This window comes from Pogoniulus pusillus, chromosome 41 (genome assembly GCF_015220805.1).
Source record: "Pogoniulus pusillus isolate bPogPus1 chromosome 41, bPogPus1.pri, whole genome shotgun sequence".
In the NCBI taxonomy this organism is placed as follows: Eukaryota; Metazoa; Chordata; class Aves; order Piciformes; family Lybiidae; genus Pogoniulus; species Pogoniulus pusillus.
Window position 1 is genome coordinate 3,443,948 of NC_087304.1, and position 22,543 is coordinate 3,466,490.

The 22,543-nt window shown below is 58.6% G+C and overlaps 1 protein-coding gene across 1 annotated transcript in view; it reads right to left on the minus strand.

Moving 5' to 3' along the window:
- Window positions 1-20,592, minus strand: part of LOC135192172 (fibrillin-2-like) — a 99,150-nt gene extending 78,558 nt beyond the window's left edge. The window contains exons 1-4 of the mRNA XM_064175097.1: window positions 20,514-20,592; window positions 10,089-10,286; window positions 9,381-9,506; window positions 882-1,007 (exon numbers count right to left, since the gene is read on the minus strand). Coding sequence (XP_064031167.1) covers window positions 882-1,007; window positions 9,381-9,506; window positions 10,089-10,245 — 409 coding nt within the window. The 5' untranslated portion in view covers window positions 10,246-10,286; window positions 20,514-20,592. The remainder of the gene's footprint in view (window positions 1-881; window positions 1,008-9,380; window positions 9,507-10,088; window positions 10,287-20,513) is intronic.
- Between the last annotated feature and the right edge of the window lie 1,951 nt (window positions 20,593-22,543).

Below are 22,543 nucleotides of genomic sequence, written 5' to 3' on the forward strand. Positions count from 1 at the left end.
TCCTCCCAGTGGCCTCAGCAGTCCCTTGTTGAGCAATTCAAGGACTGAAGGACCTGAAGTCCCAGGTATGGAGACAGAGATGATGGAGATGGAGAAGAAAGGGGAAGGAGATGGAGGTGGTGGAGAAGATGATGGTGGTGGTGGAGAAGATGATGGAAGTGGTGGAGAAGGGAGAAAATTATGGAGGTGATGGAGAAGAAGGGAGAATATGGAGGTGGTGGAGAAGATGATGGAGGTGGTGGAGAAGGGAGAAGATGATGGAGGTAGTGGATAAGAAGGGAGAAAATGATGGAGAAGGTGGAGAAGAAGGAAGAAGAAGATGGAGGTGGGGGGAAGGAGAAGATGATGGAGGTGGTGGAGAAGAAGGGAGAAGAAGGTGGAAGTGGTGGAGAAAGGAGAAGAAGATGGAAATGGTGGAGAAAGGAGAAGAAGATGGAAATGGTGGAGAAAGGAGAAGAAGATGGAGGTGGTGGAGAAGAAGGGAGAAGATGGAGGTGGTGGAGAAGAAGGGAGAAGAAGATGGAGGCGGTGGAGAAGAAGATGGAGGCGGTGGAGAAGAAGATGGAGGCGGTGGAGAAGAAGATGGAGGTGGTGGAGAAGAAGATGGAGAAGAATGGACAAGAAGATGGAGATGGAGAAGAAGGAGGAGATGGAGATATTGAAGCTGGAGAAAGCCTCGGACAGCAACACCACCAAACCATGACCCAGACTGGACCCTGCCAGCCCTGGACCACACAAGACCAGCACAGGCAAAGGGCACTTCCAGCAGGGAATAGAGGTTCGGTGGCCACCAAAGGACCCAAAGCACCCAAGACTGCTTTCCAGAGCAGCAGAGTGACCTCTCCCTGGCTCCGTGGCCCTGAGCTGCCTTCAGCACTCACCGATGCAGCGGGAGCCGTCGGGGCTGGTGCTGAAGCCCCGCGGGCAGGTGCAGACGTAGCTGCCGGCAGTGTTGGTGCAGTCGCCGCCGTCGCACACGCCGGAGATGGCTCCGCACTCATCCACGTCTGCAAGACAGCAAAGAGCAGCGCTCAGGCTCCCCCTGCCAGCCGGACCCCTGCCCACCTGCAGCCTGCCTGCAGGAGCCGAGCTGGGCACGCAGCAGGAGCTGGGCACGCAGCAGGAGCTGGGCACGCAGCAGGCGCTGGGCACGCAGCAGGCAGCAGGAGCTGGGCACGCAGCAGGCGCTGGGCACGCAGCAGGCAGCAGGAGCTGGGCACGCAGCAGGCGCTGGGCACGCAGCAGGCAGCAGGAGCTGGGCACGCAGTGGGCAGCAGGAGCTGGGCACAAGGCAGCAGGAGCTGGGCACAAGGCAGCAGGAGCTGGGCATGCAGCAGGCGCTGGGCACGCAGCAGGCGCTGGGCACGCAGCAGGCGCTGGGCACGCAGCAGGCAGCAGGAGCTGGGCACGCAGCACGCAGCAGGAGCTGGGCACGCAGCACGCAGCAGGCGCTGGGCACGCAGCAGGAGCTGGGCACAAGGCAGCAGGAGCTGGGCATGCAGCAGGCGCTGGGCATGCAGCAGGCGCTGGGCACGCAGCAGGCGCTGGGCACGCAGCAGGCAGCAGGAGCTGGGCACACAGCGGGCAGCAGGTGCTGGGCACGCAGCAGGCGCTGGGCATGCAGCGGGCAGCAGACGCTGGACACGCAGCAGGCAGCAGGAGATGGGCAAGCAGAAGGAGATGGGCACGCAGCGGGCAGCAGGAGATGGGCACGCAGCAGGAGATGGGCATGCAGCAGGCAGCAGGAGATGGGCACGCAGCGGGCAGCAGGAGATGGGCACGCAGCAGGAGATGGGCATGCAGCAGGCAGCAGGAGATGGGCACGCAGCGGGCAGCAGGAGATGGGCACGCAGCGGGCAGCAGGAGATGGGCACGCAGCGGGCAGCAGGAGATGGGCACGCAGCGGGCAGCAGGAGCTGGGCACGCAGCAGGCAGCAGGCGCTGGGCATGCAGCAGGAGCTGGGCACGCAGCAGGCAACAGGAGCAGGGCACGCAGCAGGCGCTGGGCATGCAGCAGGAGCTGGGCACGCAGCAGGAGCTGGGCACGCAGCAGGCAGCAGGAGCTGGGCACAGAGCGGGAGCTGGGCACGCAGCGGGCAGCAGGCGCTGGGCATGCAGCAGGAGCTGGGCACGCAGCAGGCAGCAGGCAGCAGGAGCTGGGCACGCAGCAGGCGCTGGGCACGCAGCAGAAGCTGGGCATGCAGCGGGCAGCAGGCGCTGGGCATGCAGCGGGCAGCAGGCGCTGGGCACGCAGCAGGCACTGGGCATGCAGCAGGCACTGGGCATGCAGCAGGAGCTGAGCTGCATCCGAAGTTGAAGTCAGGAGGGAAGCGCCTGGCTGCAGTCTCACAGTGCCATGCAGTGGTTGGCAGTGCCAGTGCAGCCCTGAGGAGGGACAGGAGAAGCAGGCAGGAGATGTTCCTGGCACAGCTGGTGGCTTGGATAGATTCATTGTGAGGTGGGTCAAGGACTGGCTGCAGGGCTGGGCCCAGAGAGTGGTGGTGAATGGTGCCACAGGCAGCTGGCAGCTGGCACCAGTGGTGTGCCCCTGGGACCAGTGCTGGGCACAGTCCTGGTCAATGTCTTTAGTGATGATCTGGAGCAGGGGATTGAGTCCAGCAGCAGTAAGGTTGCAGATGGCACCAAGCTAGGAGCAGCTGTGGAGCTGTTGGAGGGGAGCAGAGCCCTGCAGAGGGACCTGGCCAGGCTGCATGGGTGGGCAGAGGCCAAGGGGATGAGACTGAACAAGGCCAAGGGCAGGTTCTGCACTTTGGCCACAACAACCCCAAGCAGCACTCCAGGCTGGGGCCAGAGTGGCTGAGAGCAGCCAGGCAGAGAGGGAGCTGGGGGTGCTGGCAGAGAGGAGCTGCAGAGGAGGCAGCAGTGCCCAGGTGGGCAGCAGAGCCAATGGCAGCCTGAGCTGGCTCAGGAGCAGTGTGGGCAGCAGGACAAGGGAGGTTCTTGTGCCCCTGTGCTCAGCACTGCTCAGGACACCCATGCAGTGCTGTGTCCAGTGCTGGGCTCCTCCATTGCAGAGAGCTGCTGAGGTGCTGGAAGGTGTTTGGAGCAGGGCAGCAAGGCTGGGGAGGGGCCTCAAAGCAAAAAGAGAAGTTAAAACCTGCAGCTGAGGTGTTCCAGAGTCAGGCTGGAATGAAGCAGGCAGATTCCCACCACTGCTAAGTCATCTTTGGTCTGCCTGCCCAGGGACACAGCAGTTCTGCAAGGCTTGGGATGGATCCAGCTCACCTAATGATGTCTGCAAAGGATTCCCAAGCCCAGGCATAAATCCAAGGCAGGGCAGGAGGGAATGAAATCAGGCAGCAGGGAGTGACCAGCAAGGCCTGAGCACTGTCCTCACTCCTCCAGAAACATCCTCAGGAGCTTCTTCCTTCTCTCTAAGCTCAGAGAGGCTGCCAGGAGCCTGCACTTGGGGATGTGGTTTAATGGCCATGATAGCTTTAGGCTGAGGGTTGGGCTCAGAGGTCTTTTCCAGCTGAAACAATCCTACAGATGCCCTCTGGGGAGCTTTGCTACCCTCAAGCAGCTCCACAGCCTCTTCTGCCTCTCCTCTTTGTTCACCCAACCTGTTGCAAACAGAACTCTCTCCTGTTTCCCCTTGGCTGCAGCTCTGAGTCCTGCAGGGCCAAGTGAAAGCTCCATCTCCACATGCTCCTCCAGCACCTAGAGCAGGTCACACCTGACACAGCAAGAGGGGAAGCTGCTTCCCCCTTGGCTCCCCCCAGGAGCTCTGAAACGAAGCTTTCAGCCAGCCAAAGCCTTCAGCCTCCTTCTGCAGGCAGCAGAGATGCATCCTTTGGCCTCCTTCACAGCTCTTTGATGCTCCAGCAGCCAACCATGGCTTGAACCCTGGCAGGGCAGCTCTGCAAAGCTGTAGAAACCAATTCCCCCAGCCGGGCCCCTGCAGGGAGGGAGATTTTATCACCACAGCCTGCCCTGTCCTTTAATTACAGCCCTGTCTTGGGTTACAGCCTGCAGAACGCTGGGAAGGGAAAGAGCTTTGCTGCAGCAGAGTTGGTTGTGCTGTCAGAAATCGCAGCTGGGAGCTTCCTCCAAGCTCTGCCGAAGCCACCTGAGAGGAAGGCATCTTCTGCCACCCATCCTCACGGCAGCAGGCACCCAGGGAAGAGGGGCCAGGGGTGTGGGGAGCAGGAACCACCTTCCCTTGGTGAGGCAGAGGCAGAGTGAAGGCCAAAAGGCTTCACTGAACTGCAGCTTCTCTTTTAATCCCCCTGGGAAACCAAGCTCAGGTGAGAGCAGCAGCAGCAGCAGTCCAGGAGGCAGAACCACAGTCAGAGCATCAGGGGCTGGAAGAGACCTCCAGAGCTCATCCAGTCCAACCCCTGCCAGAGCAGGATCTCCCAGAGCAGATGCCACAGGAACACATCCAGGCAGGTTTTGAGTATCTCCAGAGAGGGAGACTCCACAGCCTCCCTGGGCAGCCTGTGCCAGGCTCTGGCACCCTCACAGGGGAAAAAATCCTCCTCATCTTTAAATGAAGGAGGGCAGAGAGGGCCCTGGGGGTGCTGGCAGAGAGGAGCTGCAGAGGAGGCAGCAGTGTGCCCAGGTGGGCAGCAGTGCCAAGGGCAGCCTGGGCTGGCTCAGGAGCAGTGTGGGCAGCAGGACAAGGGAGGTTCTTGTGCCCCTGTGCTCAGCACTGCTCAGGCCACCCCTGCAGTGCTGTGTCCAGTTCTGGGCTCCTCCATTGCAGAGAGCTGTTGAGGTGCTGGAAGGTGTTTGGAGAAGGGCAGCAAGGCTGGGGAGGGGCCTGGAGCACAGCCCTGTGAGGAGAGGCTGAGGGAGCTGGGGGGGTGCAGCCTGCAGCAGAGGAGGCTCAGGGCAGAGCTCATTGCTGCCTGCAGCTGCCTGCAGGGAGGCTGTAGCCAGGTGGGGTTGGGCTCTGCTGCCAGGCAGCCAGGGCCAGAAGAAGGGGACCCAGGCTGAAGCTGTGGCAGGGCAGGTTGAGGCTGGATGTGAGGAGGAAGTTGCTGGCAGAGAGAGTGATTGGCACTGGAATGGGCTGCCCAGGGAGGTGGTGGAGTGGCTGTGGCTGGAGGTGTTGCAGCCAAGCCTGGCTGGGGCACTGAGTGCCATGGTCTGGTGGCTGGGCAGGGCTGGGTTGGGCTGTTTGAGCTTGGAGCTCTCTTCCACCCTGCTTGATTCTATGATTCTATCCTCATGCTTGGGGCAGCTCTTTCCCAGGTGCCAGACTCCACACTTGTCCCTGCTGAATTGCATTCAACCTCTCCCTGCCCACCCCTGCAGCCTGTCCCAGTCTGGTCTGACAGCAGCAGAAGCCAAGCTGGAGTTCCCCCATCCCATTATGCACATCCCTGTGCCTTGAGCAGCAGAGCTCCAGGGCATTGCTGTCCTTTAGGTTCTGCTCCAGCACATCCTTTGCCTCCTTTCTTTTCTCTTTGCCAAGTGCCCCCTGGGTTTGATGCACCCGGAGCTGGAGTCCCTGAGTCCCTCTCCCTCCACCCCCAGCCACCAGCTCCGGGGCAGGGAACTCTTCCAACCCCAACCTGGCTACTTCAGGACTTTTTCCAACCCCTCTGTTCAAAATTAAAGCACTCTCCTGTGCTCTCTGCTCCTCAGACAATGGCAGGATTCAAGGCAAACGTTGATTTTGGAGCTGCTCTGCTGCTGGCTGGGTTGGAGTTGGCCTCATCCCCCAGGCAGAAAGCGCTGGAAGCCAAAGGCTACAGAGCTCCAGCCTTGCAAAGCCCCATCCAGCATGGGTGGCCACGGAGAGGTTGAGAGCTCAACCCTGCAAAAATGCAGGTCTGGATGGCAGAAACATCTCTGTCGTGCTCCAGCAGCCCTCTCCTGCGAGGCTCAGGCGACCTTCCCTTGCAGCAAGCACAAAGGAAGCACAGAGGAGGGGGATGGAACCCCCCAGAGCACACCACCCCCCTGGCAATGGAGCCAAACAAGCAGCTCCTCTGCCCAGGCTTTGGAGGAAAGCTGAGAACAGCCTCGTGGAGGGGAAATGAGAAATGGTTGTGGTGTTGCTGGAGTGGGGCAGACCTGCTCAGGGGCTCATGGGCAGCCCAGCAGGGCCCTGAGCTCCTGCCTGCCTTATCAGCACTTAGCCCTCCTTATCTCTTGCAGGAGAGAGGCATCTCCGCTCAGCAGGGACTGCCAAGGGAGCCTGCAGCCAGGTGCCTGTTGTGCTAGGAGAGGAGGATCACTCTGGGAAGGGCACAACAGCATCTCCACTGCTTCCCATCACCTCCTCCACTGCTTCCCACCACCTCCTCCACTGCTTCCCACCACCACCTTCACTGCTTCCCACCACCACCTCCACTGCTTCCCTGCTTTCCACCACCTCCTCCACTGCTTCCCATCACCATCTCCACTGCTTCCCATCACCTCCACTGCTTCCCATCACCACCTCCACTGCTTCCCACCACCACCTCCACTGCTTCCCACCACCACCTCCCCTGCATCCCACCACCACCTCCCCTTCATCCCACCACCACCTCCACTGCTTCCCACCACCATCTCCACTGCTTCCCACCACCACCTCCCCTGCATCCCACCACCACCTCCACTGCTTCCCACCACCATCTCCACTGCTTCCCACCACCTCCTCCACTGCTTCCCAGCACCACCTCCACTGCTTCCCATCACCTCCTCCACTGCTTCCCACCACCATCTCCACTGCTTCCCAGCACCTCCACTGCTTCCCAGCACCACCTCCACTGCTTCCCACCACCACCTCCACTGCTTCCCACCACCACCTCCCCTGCTTCCCACCACCACCTCCACTGCTTTCCATCACCACCTCCCCTGCTTCCCACCAGTGAGCAGCCCAGAGCAGAGCAGTGCTGTGAGTTGCTGCTGTGTTAATCACCAGCCCCAGTGACACCAGCAATAACCTTTGGCTCAAACACAATCCCACCAGCACCCCACCAGCACCTTCACCCTCTCCACCCCCCCAAATCCCAGAAAGGGATCCTCCAAGCAGAAAACACAAACTGCTAGGAACTAGGGGAAGAGTTTACCACTGATAGTTGAGCTGGGTTTAGTATTTCCTGGATGCTAGGATGGGATAGGGAATGTGGAAACAAGAGGCCAGCAGCTTCTCTCCCTAGAGCAGGATAGTCCCAGTGCAAGCTGAGCACTGACTCCTCTCAGCAGCTATAAAGTTAGCACAGACTCAACAAGGGAACTCCTGCAGAGCTCAGATTTTAGGCTTGGAGCACAGCTGGAGGAAGGAAACCTCCTCCTGAGCTCCTGGCTGCTCTTCTGAGCAGCCCTCTGGGCTCAGCCTGCAGCTTCCTTGGCCTGCTGCAGCCCTTTGGGTAGCAGAGCACAGAGCAGAGCAGCTCAGCAGAGCAGGAGGCTGCAGGCTCTGGCAGCTCACTCCTGCCACACCAAAGCACCAACAAAGAGAGACAGAGCTCAGGGAATCAGGCTGGAAAAGGCCTCTGAGATCATCCAGCCCAACTCTCTACCCAGCACCTCCCTGAGCCCCAAGTGCCTTAGCCACAGGTTTCTTGGACCCCTCCAGGGATGGCTGAAGGCTTTTGAGTGCTCCTGGAGGGCCAGGACCTTGCTGCTGTAAACCTCTGAGGTCATCCAGTCCAAGCAGCAACCCAACCCCACCATGGGCACCAAACCATGGCCCCAGGCAACCCAACCCCACCATGGCCACCAAACCATGGCCCCAGGCAACCCAACCCCACCATGGCCACCAAACCATGGCTCCAGGCAACCCAACCCCACCATGGGCACCAAACCATGGCCCCAAGCAACCCAACCCCGCTATGGCCACCAAACCATGGCCTCAGGAAACCCAACCCCACCATGGCCACCAAACCATGGCCTCAAGCAACCCAACCCCACCATGGCCACCAAACCATGGCCTCAGGAAACCCAACCCCACCATGGGCACCAAACCATGGCCTCAAGCAACCCAACCCCACCATGGCCACCAAACCATGGCTCCAGGCAACCCAACCCCACCATGGGCAATAAACCATGGCCCCAGCCAACCCAACCTCACCATGGGCACCAAACCATGGCCCCAAGCAACCCAACCCCACCATGGGCACCAAACCATGGCCCCAGGTGCCATGGCCACACCTTTCTTGAACACCTCCAGGGATGGGGACTCCACCACCTCCCTGGGCAGCCTCTTCCAACCCCTAAACCACTCTTGCACCAAAGAAATTTTACCTCATCTCCAATCTAAACCTCCCCTGGTACAGCTTGAGGCCATCTCCTCTTGTCCTGTCCTGAGCTACTTGGGAGAAGAGGCCAACAGCAGCCTCACTCCAACCTCCTTTCTGGGAGGTGTAGAAAGCAATGAGGTCTCCTCTCAGCCTCCTCTCCTCCAGGCTCCCTCAGCTGCTCCTCTCCAAGCTCACCTGGAAAGAAGCAGCTCAAGCAAACCCCTCAGAAGATGCTTCCTCTCCACACCCATGGGGTCCCTGATCTGGAGGGGAGCAGTGATAACCCAAAGGCATCTCCTACCCCCTCCACCTGCCTGCTGGGGATGTTCTGAGCCTGAGAAACAAGCCCTCAAAAGCAATCTCAGCCCTCCCACTTGGGAGCATCCCTCCTCTTTATGTCCTTGTCCCAGGAGGACCCTGGCTCAATAAATCACAGCAGAGCAAAGCATCCTCTTTTTGGTGGTGTCCATAGCAATGGAGGTTAAGATAAGTGATGGAACAGCCCCTGGAGATGCTGGAGATGTCTCTTTTTATGGCCTGCCAGGAAGGAGAGTGAGAGGAAGCTGTTTATGGTCACATCCTGCTGCTTTTGCAGGAGCTCTGGGAAGAGGGGAGCCAGGCTGAGGCCCCTCACATCTGGCTGCCAGAGCCAGACAATGGATTGGTTTTCATCTTGGTGCAGAGCAGATTCTAGCTAAACCCAGCTCAGATGTGCTCTGCCTGGGCTCCAGCCAGCACAGCTGAAGCAGGCCAAGGCCAGGTCAGGTTTTGTGCCCCCTGTGGCCTGTCCAACTTCTACCCACTGGGCACAGGACATCCGTGGGTGTGGGGAGCTGCTGCTCCCCTCAAGGTGCACTTAAAAGAGCTGCTTTGGGTTCTGCTGCTTCCCAGTCCCCTGATGCCAGAGCACTGCAAGAAACCCTTCTGTTAAACCTGGAGCAAGCCTCTGTGGCATCCTGCCAGGGAAGATGCACAGACCCAGATGTCTTCTCCACATGAAGGAATGTCCAACCTCCCACCCCCCCTGCCTCCAAAGGGTGAACCTCTGTGACTGGTGTCTCAGGCTGGAAAAGCTTCTCTGAAGGGCTGAACCCAGCCCACACAGCACAGAGGCTGCAGGGATCATCACTCCTCTGAAGCCCTTCCCTGTGCAGCCCTGCCCAGGGCCTTGGCTCTTACCTTCACACCTGTGGCTGCTCTCACTCTGCTTGTGTCCTGCAGGGCATTTGCACTCGTAAGAGCCCACAGTGTTGATGCAGTTCCCACCTTGGCAGAGCCCAGGGATGGCTTGGCACTCATCCACATCTACAGGGAGAACAGCAAAAAGGGGTTAGAAAGTGCAGCCAGGGTGAGAGATGAAGGCTCCAGCCCAGCATGCATCCCAGCTTTGCTCCAAGGAGGCTGAGAAGAGAGCCCTCTCCCCCTCTATAGCTCACTGGAAGGAGATTGGAGTGAGGTGGAGTTGATCTCTTCTCCCAGGGAACAAGACATAGGCTCAAGTTGCACCAGGAGTGGTTCAGGTTGGAAGGGACCTTGAAGATCATCCAGTTCCAACCCCCCCTGCCACGGGCAGGGACACCTCCCACGGGCCCAGATGGCTCAAAGCCTCTCTGTCTTTCTTCATCAAGTCCCTTCATCATCCTTGCAGCTCTCCAGAGCTGGTTAGAATGGTCTGAGCTTAGCTCTCCTTTTGCTGCCCCTGAGGAAGCTCTTCCCTGGCATTTACCTTGGCAGGCTCACCTCCCACGAGCCCAGATGGCTCAAAGCCTCTCTGTCTTTCTTCATCAAGTCCCTTCATCATCCTTGCAGCTCTCCAGAGCTGGTTAGAATGGTCTGAGCTTAGCTCTCATTTTGCTGCCCCTGAAGAAGCTCTTCCCTGGCATTTACCTTGGCAGGCTCCGGTCCGAATGTTGGGAATGAAACCTCTGCGGCAGGGGTGAGGCTGGGCAGGGCACATCTCACATGGGTGACCCCAGGCCCTTCCAATGGTGGCACAACACATGGTCTTGGTGCAGACAATGCCACTCAGCTGGCCCTGGCACATCTGGTTGTTGACTTGGCTGAAGCAGGGACCAGTACGGTAGTCTGAGAGGGAGGAAGAACATCCAAGGCTTAGGGCAAGGCACAAGCAGCAGTTTGCTGCCCCTCACAGGAGGAGCATCCAAGGCTTAGAGCAAGGCACAACCTGCAGGGTTTGCTGCCCCTCACAGGAGGAGCATCCAAGGGATAGAGCAAGGCACAACCTGCAGGGTTTGCTGCCCCTCACAGGAGGAGCATCCAAGGCTTAGAGCAAGGCACAAGGAGCAGTTTGCTGCCCCTCACAGGAGGAGCATCCAAGGCTTAGAGCAAGGCACAAGGAGCAGTTTGCTGCCCCTCACAGGAGGAGCATCCAAGGGATAGAGCAAGGCACAAGCAGCAGTTTGCTGCCTCTCACAGGAGGAGCATCCAAGGCTTAGAGCAAGGCACAACCTGCAGGGAGGGAGGGTGGAAGTGAGGGAGGGAGGAAGAGAGGGAGGGAGGAAGAGAGGGAGGGAGGAAGAGAGGGAGGGAGGAAGAGAGGGAGGGAGGAAGAGAGGGAGGGAGGAAGAGAGGGAGGGAGGAAGAGAGGGAGGGAGGAAGAGAGGGAGGGAGGAAGAGAGGGAGGGAGGAAGAGAGGGAGGGAGGAAGAGAGGGAGGGAGGAAGAGAGGGAGGGAGGAAGAGAGGGAGGGAGGAAGAGAGGGAGGGAGGAAGAGAGGGAGGGAGGAAGAGAGGGAGGGAGGAAGAGAGGGAGGGAGGAAGAGAGGGAGGGAGGAAGAGAGGGAGGGAGGGAGGAGGAGAGAAAGAAAGATCTGGAGTAATGAAAAGAACAGAAGCAGCCCAAGCTGCAGAGCAGTGGTGGAGGAGCTGCTTTGCTTGCTGCTCTGTTTCACTCAGAGGCTCCCCAGCCTGCTCCTCTCCAGCCTCAGTAGCCCCAGGATCACAGGCAGGAGGTCTGGAGAGGTTAAGCCAGGCAGGGAGCTGACAGGTTGGGGTTTGGTTCCCCAGTCCCTGGGGCCTTGCTGTGGTCAAGTCTCTCCTATGGAGGTGAAAAGACTCTGAAGGATTCCCTCCCAAAACAAAAGCTCAGTCCAGGCTCTATCTGCAGGTGGAAGGTGGAGCTCATAGAATGGGTTGGGTTGGAAAGGACCCCCAAAGATCATCCAGTTCCAACTCCCCTGGCATGGGCAGGGACAGCTCCTGCTAGATGAGGACACCCAAGGCCTCATCCATATCCCACTGGAAGGCTGAGAGAGCTCAAAAGAGGGAGCAGGGAGAAATCTCAGCTTCCAGGGAGGAAGCCACCTCCTTCCCAAGGAATGGACCAGCAAAGCCCAAACCTCTGAAGGATAACTCCCTGGGAGAGGGCTCCTGGGAGAAGGGATCCCAATGCATGTGGAAGGGCTTTAGACAACTCCTAAGTGTGCAGCTTGGTGCCTCATTAAAAACAGCCCCCCCCCAAAAAATAGAGAGAAATTAATAACCTGAGCCTTCAAATCAGCAACAGATGGGAGCTGGAATGCAGCCAGGCTGCCTGCCTCCAGGCTGCAAGCCCCTTGGCTTCATTCCCACCAAAGAAGTCATCTCCAGAGGGAAAAAAAAACCATCTCGTTGGGTCCCTCCTTTGTGGTGTTCTCCTCATCCTCAGTGGATGCCACCAGGGCTCAGCAGAAGCAGCTGGGAGGGGCAGGTTTGCCTCTTTCCTCTCCCAGACCTCAGTGGTTTGGGCTGTAGATTGGGGTGGGTTGAGCTTCTAAGCCAAGCAGAGACCTCTCTGGGTACCACCACAGTGACCTCAGCCACAGATTCTTCATGGGTTCATAGGATCCTGGAATGACTCAAGTGGGAAGGGAGCTCAGAGCTCATCTCCTCCAACCTGCCCCCACCATGCCCAGACACAGCTCTCAGCTAGACTCAGCTGCTCAAGGCTTCATCCAGCCTGAGCTTGAACAGCAAGAGGCAGCCACAGCCTCCCTGGGCAGCCTGGGCCAGGCTCTTACCACCCTCACACTGCACAACTCCATCCTCAGCTCCAGCCTCACCCTGCTCTGCCTCAGCTCCAAACCATTCCCCCTTGGCCTGGCTCAGAGCCCCTCAGCAAAAGTCTCTCAGCTCCAAACCATTCCAGGCAGCAAGAGCAGTGGGCACTGAGCTTGCAAAAGGCTCCATGGAATCAGAGCTGAATCACAAAGGTTTGAAGATGCTTTGAAGCTCCTCAAGTCCAACCATAACCCAACTGCCATGACCAACACCTACAGCTTCTTCAACCCCTCCAGGCATGAGGTCTCCACCACCTCCCTGGGCAGCCTCTTGCAATCTCTTGCAGCAAAGAAATTGTTCCTCACCTCCAACCTAAACTTCTCTTGGCACAACTTAAGCCATGAGTGAAGCCTCAAGGTGCTGGCATGAGCCTGATGCAGCTACTGCATCTCAGAGAGGGCTTGAGCAGGTCCCACTGAGCCACCAACACCTCCTGACCCCAGGCTGCAGCCAAAGCTCCCCAAGGCTCCTCCAGGCTGTGGCTCCATGGCCAAGGATGCAGCTGTGCTGCAGTGGTGGAAGAGGGCAGCCAGGCTGAGCCCTCCTGGCTTGGCTGAAGGCTTTTGAGTGCTCCTGGGGGGCCAGGACCTTGCTGCTGTAAACCTCTGAGGTCATCCAGTCCAAGCAGCAACCCAACCCCACCATGGGCACCAAACCATGGCCCCAGGCAACCCAATCCCACCATGGGCACCAAACCATGGCCCCAGGCAACCCAACCCCACCATGGCCACCAAACCATGGCCCCTGGCAACCCAACCCCACCATGGGCACCAAACCATGGCCCCAGCCAACCCAACCCCACCATGGGCACCAAACCATGGCCCCAGCCAACCCAACCCCACCATGGGCACCAAACCATGGCCCTGCTGGAGCAGGGAGGTGGAAATGGATCACAGAATCACAGAATGGACTTCCAAGATCATCCAACCCAACCTATCAGCCAGCCCTGTCCAATCAGAGAGTCACAGAATCAGGCAGGGTTGGAAGGGAGCACAAGGAGCAGGCAGTGCCAACCCCTGCCATGCCCAGGGACACCCTACCCTAGAGCAGGCTGCACACAGCCTCAGCCAGCCTGGCCTCAAACACCTCCAGCCATGGGGCCTCAACCACCTCCCTGGGCAACCCCTGCCAGGCTCTCACCACTCTCCTGCTCAACAACTTCCTCCTCACCTCCAGCCTCACTCTCCCCACCTCCAGCTCTGCTCCATCCCCCCCACTCCTGCCACTCCCTGAGAGCCTGGGTGCTTGGGGTTGTTGTGGCCAAGGTGTAGAACCTGCCCTTGGCCTTGTTCAGTCTCATCTCACCTGGGCACACTGCTGGCTCCTGTTGAGCCTACTAACATCCAGTCTGACTCTCCCCATGTCCAGCTTTGTTCCACTCCCCCCACTCCTATTACTCCCTGACAGCCTCCAAAGTCCCTCCCCAGCTTTCTTGTAGCCCACTTAAGCTACTGAAAGGTCCTGAAACGCTGCAGGAGCAATTCCTGCCCTGCTGCTGCAGAGACCATAAAGGGGATCCCAGGATCCCAGGATGTCAGGGGTTGGAAGAGACCCAAAGAGATGATCAAGTCCAACCCCCTGCCAGAGCAGGACCATCCAATCTAACACAGATCACAGAGAAGCACATCCAGGCAGGGATGGGAAAGTCAAGAGGGGAGAGCAGCATCCAAAAGCCACCAACAGAAGGCAGCCAACTCACCCCCTCCCCTCCCCCTACTCATCCCTGCTGCTCCCAGGGGAGGATTTGCCATGGCTCAGAGCTCTCAGCAGCTCCAAAGCTCTGCTGAGGCTCTCAGGCTGGGGCTGGGACATGACAGCTTGGGTGGGGAGAAGGGGAGGAGGGGAGGGGATGGTGGCCAGGAGGGTCCCTCACTCAAGGGCTCCTTTCTCATGGAATACTTTCTCCACCTAGTCATTTCCTTACCTCATCCAAACACAGCCACATTCCTCATGCTTTAACTGTTTGGACTTGAGCAGAGGGGAGAGGGGGGTGGAAGGGGAGAAGAAAAAGAGGGAAGCTGGGCTGGGGGAGGCTCCTCAGGGCCAGACATTCCAAGTGCTGCAAAAACACATTGGAAGGAAATAGTAAAGGCAGAGCTTTCTCTTGGGCTTCTTTTCCCCCCTCCCCCCTCAACCTTTCCTGTCCTATTTTTACAGTTTCCTGTCCAAGCTTCAGCCCTGATGAAACCTGAGAGAGAAAGCTCCAAGCAAAAGCCTCCTCCCAGGGCTCCTCAATGCAGCTCCAGCAGCAGCAGCAGCTCAGGCACAGAGCACACAGACAGCACCAAGGAGCCAAGAGGGGTTGGAGAAACGTCTGGGAGGGTTGGAACTGGGCTGGATGATCTCCAGAGGTTCAAGTCCAAGGCCTGGTACTGGCTGCTTTATCCTGCAAGAGACCCCCAGGTTCTGATGGGGGTGGGTTGAGGAGTCACTGCCTGCTCAGTGCAGGGCTGGAGGGGTTTGGTGGCTCCAGAGCTTTGGCCACACACAAGCCTGGCACAGAGGAAAGTTTGCTCCTCTCATTAGCCTTTGGCTGTGGGCAGGCTCCTGGGGATGGAGGGGGGGAGAACACCTAGAATCAGTCAGGATTGGAAGGGGAGGGTTGGAGTGGATCACAGAAAGGTTTAGGTTGGAAGGGACCTCCAAGCTTATCCAGTCCAACCTATCAGCCAGCCCTGTCCTACCCTGGAATCAGGCAGGGTTGGAAGGGAGCACAAGGAGCAGGCAGTGCCAAGCCCTGCCATGCCCAGGGACACCCTACCCTAGAGCAGGCTGCACACAGCCTCAGCCAGCCTGGCCTCAAACACCTCCAGCCATGGGGCCTCAACCCCCTCCCTGGGCAACCCCTGCCAGGCTCTCACCACTCTCCTGCTCAACAACTTCCTCCTCACCTCCAGCCTCACTCTCCCCACCTCCAGCTCTGCTCCATCCCCCCCACTCCTGCCACTCCCTCACAGCCTCCAAAGTCCCTCCCCAGCTTTTTTGGAGCCCCCTTCAGGTCCTGGCAGGCCACAAGAAGGTCACCTGGGAGCCTCCTCTGCTCCAGCCTGCACAGCCCCAACTCTTTCAGTCTGTGCTCACAGCAGAGCTGCTGCAGCCTCTGAGCATCCTCCTGGCCCTGCTCTGGACACTCTCCAGCATCTCCACAGCCCTCTTGGCCCAGGGGCTCCAGAGCTGGATGCAGGACTCCAGGTGGGGTCTCAGCAGAGCAGAGCAGAGGGGCAGAATCCCCTCCCTGGCCCTGCTGGCCACACTGCTGCTGCTGCAGCCCAGGCTCTGCTTGGCTCTCTGGGCTGCAAGTGCACACTGCTGGCTCCTGCTGAGCTTCTCCTCCAGCAGCACCCCCATGTGCCTCTGCTCAGGGCTGCTCTCCAGCCTGGCACACACATGGAGATGGTGGCTGGGCTGGGGATGAATTTGAGGAGATTCCTCCTGAGTTGTGTGCTGCTGAGTCAGGGAAGCAGAACTGTTGTCTGTCAGGTGGGAAGCATTTTGGAGCAGGCTTTGCCTTCCTTCTGGGACAAGAAGGGATGGCAAGGCTGGCAAACAAGAGCTTCCAGACTCTTCAGGTCTTGCCTGATGGCCTCAGTGCCACTGTGCAGGAGCTGCAGAGGTCTTCAGCTGCTCCCTGCTCATTCAGCAAAGGTTTTGTATCTCAAGTGGCAATCCAATCCCCAGAGCAGACCTGCTCAATGCTCAGCAAGAGCTAAAGGACCTGGGTGGGGCAAGAGGCTGTGGCCAGACTCTGCTCAGTGATGCCCAGGGACAGGACCAGGAGCAAGGGGCACAAGCTGGAAGCCAGGAGGTGCCACCTGAACAGGAGGAGAATCTCCTTTGGTGTGAGGCTGCTGGAGGCCTTCAGCAGGCTGCCCAGGGAGGTTGTGGAGTCTCCTTCTCTGCAGAGCTTCCACCACCTCCTGGGCAAGCTGCTGTGGGTGCCCTGCTGAGGCTGAGGGTTGGACTGGGTCAGCTCCAGACTCCCAGCACCTGGCATTCTGCAGTGTATCTTCAAATGAAACACAAAGCCTGAGATCAAAGAGAGCTTCCTGAGGTCTCTCCAGCATCACTGAACCTCCACCAAGCTCCTGTGGTCCCCTTCCTGCCAGCAGGAGCACAGAGTCACAGAACCAAGCAGGTAGGAAGAGAGCTCCAAGCTCAAACAGCCCAACCCAGCCCTGCCCAGGCACCAGACCATGGCACTAAGTGCCCCAGCCAGGCTTGGCTGCAACACCTCCAAGCCCAGCAACTCCACCACCTCCTGCCAGCTGATGGGATGGGATCTCTCCATCCCTACTCACCCCTTCTTTGGAGCAGGATTTTGGCAGTTCAGGACTGTGCCTGGAGTTAGGAGGGGAGCAAAGGGACCACATTCCCCTTGGCTGCTTCCTGCTGTGGCTTTCACAGGGCAGGGAGGGGGATCAAGGCACATCCTGTGTGGCTGCTTCAGTTCTCCTAAGCCTCCAAATTCGACTCAAAAATTTGGGAAGGGGGAAGGGGGGGGGGAAGAAATCATTATGAAGAGGAAATAGCCTATTAAGAAGGGCTAATGCAAGAGCTTATTATTGCCATTATGAAGGGAGAAGCTGAGACAGGCTGAGACAAAGCCACTCCTAATCACTCTTCTCAGGAGGGGGAGGTGGAAAGGCTTTGCCAGCAAGACTAATGGAGACTCCTGCAACATTCCCACCATCTGGAAATCCAAGTGGATTAAAGCAGAGCTTAGGCTGAGGCACAGCATCCATCAGTGGGTTCCAAGATGGTCTCTTGCCTCCTGCTTTCTGTTTATGCATGGCACAGGGTGTCTGGCACTGGAAAAGTTACACCTGGAGGAAGGGGTTTGGGGAGTTTTCCTTCCTCTTCCTAACTGTGATAATTAGATTCAACCAAAGTTTGTTCTTCAATCACCTCCAGACAGGAAAATCCACAGCAATTCTTCTGGTGCTTAAGCATCTGGGTCCAGTTCTGGGCTCCCCAGTTGCAGTGGGACAGGGATATGCTGGAGTGTCCCACAGAGGCTATGAGGATGATGAGGGGACTGGAGGAGGAAAGGCTGAGAGCCCTGGGGCTGTTTGGTCTGGAGAGGAGAGGACTGAGAAGGGATCTGATTGAGGCAGGGACTTAGCTCTCAGCTAGATTTGGTTGCCCAAGGTCTCACCCAGCCTGACCTTGAGCACCCCCAGCAAGGAGGCAGCCACAGCCTCCCTGGGCAGCCTGGGCCAGGCTCTCAGCACCCTCACACTGCACAACTCCTTCCTCAGCTCCACTCTCCCCCTGCTCTGCCTCAGCTCCAAACCATTCCCCCTTGGCCTGGCTCAGAGCCCCTCAGCAAAAGTCTCTCTGCAGCCTCCCTGCAGGATCCCTTCAGGCAGCTCTGAGGTCCCCCTGGAGCCTTCTCCTCTGCAGCCTGCACCCCCCCAGCTCCCTCAGCCTGTGCCCACAGCAGAGCTGCTGCAGCCCTTGGAGCATCTTTGTGGCCTCCTCTGGCCTCACTCCAGCAGCTCTGTGCCCTCCTTCTGCTGGGGGCACCACCACTGGAGGCAGGATTGGAGGTGAGGTCTGAGCAGAGCCAAGGGGCACAATCCCCTCTCCTGCCCTGCTGCCCACACTGCTCTGCCTGCAGCCAGCACACAGCTGCCTGCTGGGCTGCAGGAGGGCACTGCTGGCTCCTGGGGAGCTGCTAACATAGCTCAAGGCTCTTTCTTCAGGGTTGTTCTCAATCCACTCTGCACCCAGCCTGGATTTGTGCCTGGGATTAGCCTGAGCCAGCTGCAGGAGCTTGCACTTAGACTTGTTGAACCTCACCCAGTTGGCACTGGCTCACTTCTGAAGCATGGGAAACAGAATCACAGCAACATGCAGGTTGGCAAAGCCCTTCAGGATCACCAAGCCCAACCTAAATCCCTACTCTAACAAGGCTCACCTCAACCCATCTCCCTAAACACCACATCCAAACTACCCTTAAACACATCCAGGCTGGGGGACTCCAGCACCTCCCTGGGCAGCTCCTTACACACATCCAGGCTGGGGGACTCCAGCATCTCCCTGGGCAGCTCCTTACACACATCCAGGCTGGGGGACTCCAGCACCTCCCTGGGCAGCTCCTTACACACATCCAGGCTGGGGGACTCCAGCACCTCCCTGGGCAGCTCCTTACACACATCCAGGCTGGGGGACTCCAGCACCTCCCTGGGCAGCTCATTCCAGTGCCTGAATTAAACCTTGCAGCATGCACGGGGGAGAAGACCTAGCAAGGACCTCCTGAACTAGGCAAATCCTAGGAGCCACAGAGTCTCCATGAACATAAAATCATAGAATCAAGCAGGGTGGAAGAGAGCTCCAAGCTCAAACAGCCCAACCCAGCCCCCAGCCCTGCCCAGCCACCAGACCATGGCACTCAGTGCCCCAGCCAGGCTTGGCTGCAACACCTCCAGCCACAGCCACTCCACCACCTCCCTGGGCAGCCCATTCCAGTGCCAATCACTCTCTCTGACAACAACTTCCTAACAACATCCAGCCTCAACCTGCCCTGCCACAGCTTCAGCCTGGGTCCCCTTCTTCTGTTGCTGGCTGCCTGGCAGCAGAGCCCAACCCCACCTGGCTACAGCCTCCCTGCAGGCAGATGCAGACAGCAATGAGGTCAAAAGGAATTGGTGAATAGAATAGAATAAACCAGAATCAAACAGGTTGGAAGAGAGCTCCAAGCTCAAACAGCCCAACCCAGCCCCCAGCCCTGCCCAGCCACCAGACCATGGCACTCAGTGCCCCAGCCAGGCTTGGCTGCAACACCTCCAGCCACAGCCACTCCACCACCTCCCTGGGCAGCCCATTCCAGTGCCAATCACTCTCTCTGACAACAACTTCCTAACAACATCCAGCCTCAACCTGCCCTGCCACAGCTTCAGCCTGGGTCCCCTTCTTCTGTTGCTGGCTGCCTGGCAGCAGAGCCCAACCCCACCTGGCTACAGCCTCCCTGCAGGCAGATGCAGACAGCAATGAGGTCAAAAGGAATTGGTGAATAGAATAGAATAAACCAGAATCAAACAGGTTGGAAGAGAGCTCCAAGCTCAAACAGCACAACCCAGCCCCCAGCCCTGCCCAGCCACCAGACCATGGCACTAAGTGCCCCAGCCAGGCTTGGCTTCAACACCTCCAGCCACAGCCACTCCACCACCTCCCTGGGCAGCCCATTCCAGTGCCAATCACTCTCTCTGTGAAGAAAGGAGAATGCTGCTCTCCAGATCTTATTTTCCTGTATTCAAAGCAAACTTCCTCTCAGGAGAGGCAGCAAGAGCTGAAGGCTGCAGCACTGGGATGGAAGAAAAAACCAACCCCAAACCAAACCACATCCTTGGAAGCCAGGAGGAGCTTCCACACCTCCACCTGAGGCAGAGGCTGCCTCTCTCTTACAGCACATTTTTCCCCCCCCTCCTTGCAAGAGGCTGAAAGCTGAGCCCCTGCCACCAAAATGTTTCATTTTTTCTGTAGCTCTTAACCCCTCTTCCCCCCCCAAAAATTGGCCTCTCTGCTCCCCACGGATTGAGTTTTCCTGCGCTGCAGTTTTTGCTCCTCCGCTGCTGTAAGGTGAAGTCATTCATCACATGGCTGCTAGGGGTCAGGGCCTTAAGAAGAAGTTGGGGGATGAAGATGTCAAGTGGAGAGAGGAAATGATGCTGAGGTCCTCTTGAGTGCTCAGCTCTTAAGGTATTTACCTCTGGAGTGGAGAATTTCCTGAATGAGGTGCGAAGGTGGTGAGATGACTCCCAGCACAAAGCAGCCTCTCTCTGGAGCCTCACAGCTCTTCAGCTGTGCAGCTTGTGGAGCCCAGGGGCAGCAGAAGCTGCTGCTTGGCTGGCAGGAATCTGGTCGATTAGGGTTTCAAAGGGAAGGGGGGGGGGGGGGAAAAAAACCACCACCAACTCTGTCTCTTTTTAGGCAAAAAAAGAGGGGATTGAGACCAGCAGCAGTGAGGTTGTAGATGGCACCAAGCTAGGAGCAGCTGTGGAGCTGTTGGAGGGGAGCAGAGCCCTGCAGAGGGACCTGGCCAGGCAGAGGCCAAAAGGATGAGACTGAGCAAGGCCAAGGGCAGGGATCTGCACTTTGGCCACAACAACCCCAAGCAGCACTGCAGGCTGGGGCCAGAGTGGCTGAGAGCAGGCAGGCAGAGAGGGCCCTGGGGGTGGTGGGAGAGAGGAGCTGCAGAGGAGGCAGCAGTGCCAGGCTAATTACAACCTCCAGGTCACTCACACCCATCTTACCTGGCTGTAAACCCCCAGCCCGGGCCAGGGAGGAGCCTCTCTGAGCGGTGAGAGCTCTCCCATTTCCCTTGGAAGGGTTAAGCCCTTCGCTGCCAAGCAAATTACTGCCTCCAGGTCACTCACACCTCCCTCACCTGGCTGCAAACCTCCAGCCTTGGCCAGGCAGGAGCCTCTCTGGGCAGTGTGAGCTCTCCCATCTCCCTTGGAAGGGTTAAGCCCTTCGTGCCAGGCTAATTACAGCCTCCAGGTCACTCCCACCCCCCTCACCTGGCTGCAAACCCCCACCCTTGGCCAGGCAGGAGCCTCTCTGGGCAGTGAGAGCTCTCACATCAACCTTGGAAGGGTTAAGCCCTTCGTGCCAGGCCAATTACTGCCTCTAGATCACTCACACTCCCCTCACCTGGCTGCAAACCCCCACCCTTGGCCAGGCAGGAGCCTCTCTGAGCAGTGTGAGCTCTCCCATCTCCCTTGGAAGGGTTAAGCCCTTCGTGCCAGGCCAATTACTGCCTCTAGATCACTCCCACCCCCCTCACCTGGCTGCAAAGCCCCAGCCTGGGCCAGGCAGGAGCCTCTCTGGGCAGTGTGAGCTCTCCCATCTCCCTTGGAAGGGTTAAGCCCTTCGTGCCAGGCTAATTACTGCCTGTAGATCACTCCCACCCCCCTCACCTGGCTGCAAACCCCCAGCCTTGGCCAGGCAGGAGCCTCTCTGGGCAGCGAGAGCTCTCCCTGGCAGAGCAGGAGCTGTGTTTGTCTTGGCAGGGCTGCGCTGTGTGTACACAGCTGGAGAGTTTGTTTTGTCTCTTAACCCGAGTCTGGACCAACCCAAATCTCTGCAGGCTTTGTAAAAATGCTCTCTTTATTTCAAGCCCTCCCTACATGACGAGATGGCTCCAAAAACCTGCCCCTGCTCAGACCCCTTCCTTCCCCTGCACGCAGACTGCAGGACATTTTGGAGCTGCTGCATCCAGAAGGTTCTTTAAGACGTTTCCAGCTCTCTATTTAAGGTGTGGGGTTTTTTTTTGGGGGGGGGGGAGGGAGTTTGGTTTGTTGGGTTTGGTCCCTGTTTTGTTCCACTCACAGGCAATGTCCATATGGATCTACAAAGCTCAAGGCTTCAGCCCCTGGCAGCTGGGGATGAAACGAGGAGGAGCCAAGCAGCTGCCTGGGCACGGAGTAAGGGCTTAGGGGGAGGCATCTTGCGAGGCAGAGCCTGCCCAAGAGAAGGGCTCTAGCAGAGCACTCTGCCCCGGGGGGCTCAGCACATCCTGCCCGAGGGCTCAGCACATCCTGCCCTAGGGGGCTCAGCACATCCTGCCCTAGGGGGCTCAGCACATCCTGCCCGAGGGCTCAGCACATCCTGCCCTAGGGGGCTCAGCACATCCTGCCCTAGGGCTCAGCACATCCTGCCCTAGGGGGCTCAGCACACCCTGCACTAGGGCTCAGCACATCCTGCCCTAGGGCTCTGCACATCCTGCCCTAGGGCTCAGCACATCCTGCACTAGGGCTCAGCACATCCTGCACTAGGGCTCAGCACATCCTGCCCGAGGGGGCTCAGCACATCCTGCACTAGGGCTCAGCACATCCTGCCCTAGGGGGCTCAGCACATCCTGCACTAGGGCTCAGCACATCCTGCCCTAGGGGGCTCAGCACATCCTGCACTAGGGCTCAGCACATCCTGCCCTAGGGGGCTCAGCACATCCTGCACTAGGGCTCAGCACATCCTGCCCTAGGGCTCAGCACATCCTGCCCTAGGGGGCTCAGCACATCCTGCACTAGGGCTCAGCACATCCTGCACTAGGGCTCAGCACATCTTGCCCTAGGGCTCAGCACATCCTGCCCTAGGGGGCTCAGCACATCCTGCACTAGGGCTCAGCACATCCTGCCCGAGGGGGCTCAGCACATCCTGCCCTAGGGGGCTCAGCACATCCTGCACTAGGGCTCAGCACATCCTGCCCTAGGGGGCTCAGCACATCCTGTCCTAGAGGGCTCAGCACATCTTGCCCTAGGGCTCAGCACATCCTGCCCTAGGG